Source organism: Schistocerca americana, chromosome 4, assembly GCF_021461395.2.
Source record: "Schistocerca americana isolate TAMUIC-IGC-003095 chromosome 4, iqSchAmer2.1, whole genome shotgun sequence".
Classification (NCBI taxonomy): domain Eukaryota; kingdom Metazoa; phylum Arthropoda; class Insecta; order Orthoptera; family Acrididae; genus Schistocerca; species Schistocerca americana.
In genome coordinates this window covers 368,671,997-368,673,189 of record NC_060122.1, presented here as the reverse complement: position 1 = coordinate 368,673,189, position 1,193 = coordinate 368,671,997, and the positions used below count along the sequence as shown (strand labels likewise).

At 42.2% G+C, this 1,193-nt stretch overlaps 1 protein-coding gene across 1 annotated transcript; it reads right to left on the bottom strand.

The window, feature by feature from the left end:
• Positions 1-208: 208 nt before the first annotated feature.
• On the bottom strand, positions 209-985 carry LOC124613486 (putative gustatory receptor 2a). Its single transcript, XM_047142195.1, has one exon. The coding sequence runs from the start codon at positions 983-985 to the stop codon at positions 209-211; it is 777 nt and encodes a 258-aa protein (XP_046998151.1).
• Positions 986-1,193: the final 208 nt, after the last annotated feature.

The following is a 1,193-nucleotide window of genomic DNA, read 5'->3' as shown; positions in this document are numbered from 1 at the left end:
CAATTACGTATATAAAAAATAACTGCTTGATACTTGGATCATGATTCATCAGATATCCCCATTTACTCGAATCTAGAGGAATTGGCAGCATGCTTCCGTGTACAACATCAAAATTCTAAAATGTGGTTTTGGATTCAAAAATATTACATTACAAGAACATTTGTAAAAACGTTGTGATAGTCTGTTTTTCAGTAAAACGTATTCCTTGCTATAATAGCTCCACATTAGTGTCAGCAACAGAGAACTGTATGAGAATAACAAGATAGGTGGTGACAGCTGCCACGACGCTCTTCAGCAACGACAGGTCCAGTGTGAAGAACCCAGCTGCGCTGTAGTGGACTGTGCTGCACGCCAGCTGTTCCGCAAACAGCTGCAGCTCTTCCTGAACACCACTGCTAGCAGGCAGCGACAGCATCTGAAGTTTGGTGACCAGCCGCTGTGTGCGTCTCGCCTCCTGAATAACCATCTCGCAGCTGTAGGATATGCCGACGATCCGCCAAACCATCAGGCCAAACCACAGAGACATATGAACTACATTTATTATTCTCTGGTCTCCATGTAGAGCACTGCTTAGATCACGCCAGTTGACAGCAATTCCATACGTTTCGACGACAATACATATAAGACTGGAAGATATTTGCGTCAGATTTTGCACTCCATAAGCACTGTTTACAATTTTTACGGACTGATCAAGGAGGCAGTACACTTTGCGTAACTTTCTGAGTATCGTGCATCTATCCTGCGTCAATAGCTTATCGGTATTGTTTGATGTATTCTGCAGTTGCCTCCTTGAATGTATTCCATCTTCAGGAATTGTTAAGATTTGATGTGGATGAACTGCATGGGTATTATGTTGTAAATCTTCCTTTACTGAAGAAACCTGCAGCGCTTCTGCAATCCTGAAATTGAGGTCATCTTCTGTAGACATACTGAACAACTGCAGTAAATACGTATTCAGTTGTCCAAACCATCTTCTCAACGCCATGTTGAAAATAATGAACTGCAGCACGACGAAATTCGTCAATGAATGTGTGAAAAACAGACGCATTACTGAAGCCAAAGCTAAAGAGTTCCGCATACTCCAAGTAATCCAACTGTACATAAGCGCCCAATATATGTTTAGTGAGGCTGCTGCCCATTTGTGCAGAGGTTTCAAATGCACGCTATCTGCGTATGCGATATTATACATGAAT

Coding starts and splice junctions, on each gene's coding strand:
- LOC124613486 (XM_047142195.1), bottom strand. CDS start 985: ATGGCGTTGAGAAGATGGTTTGGACAACTGAATACGTATTTACTGCAG.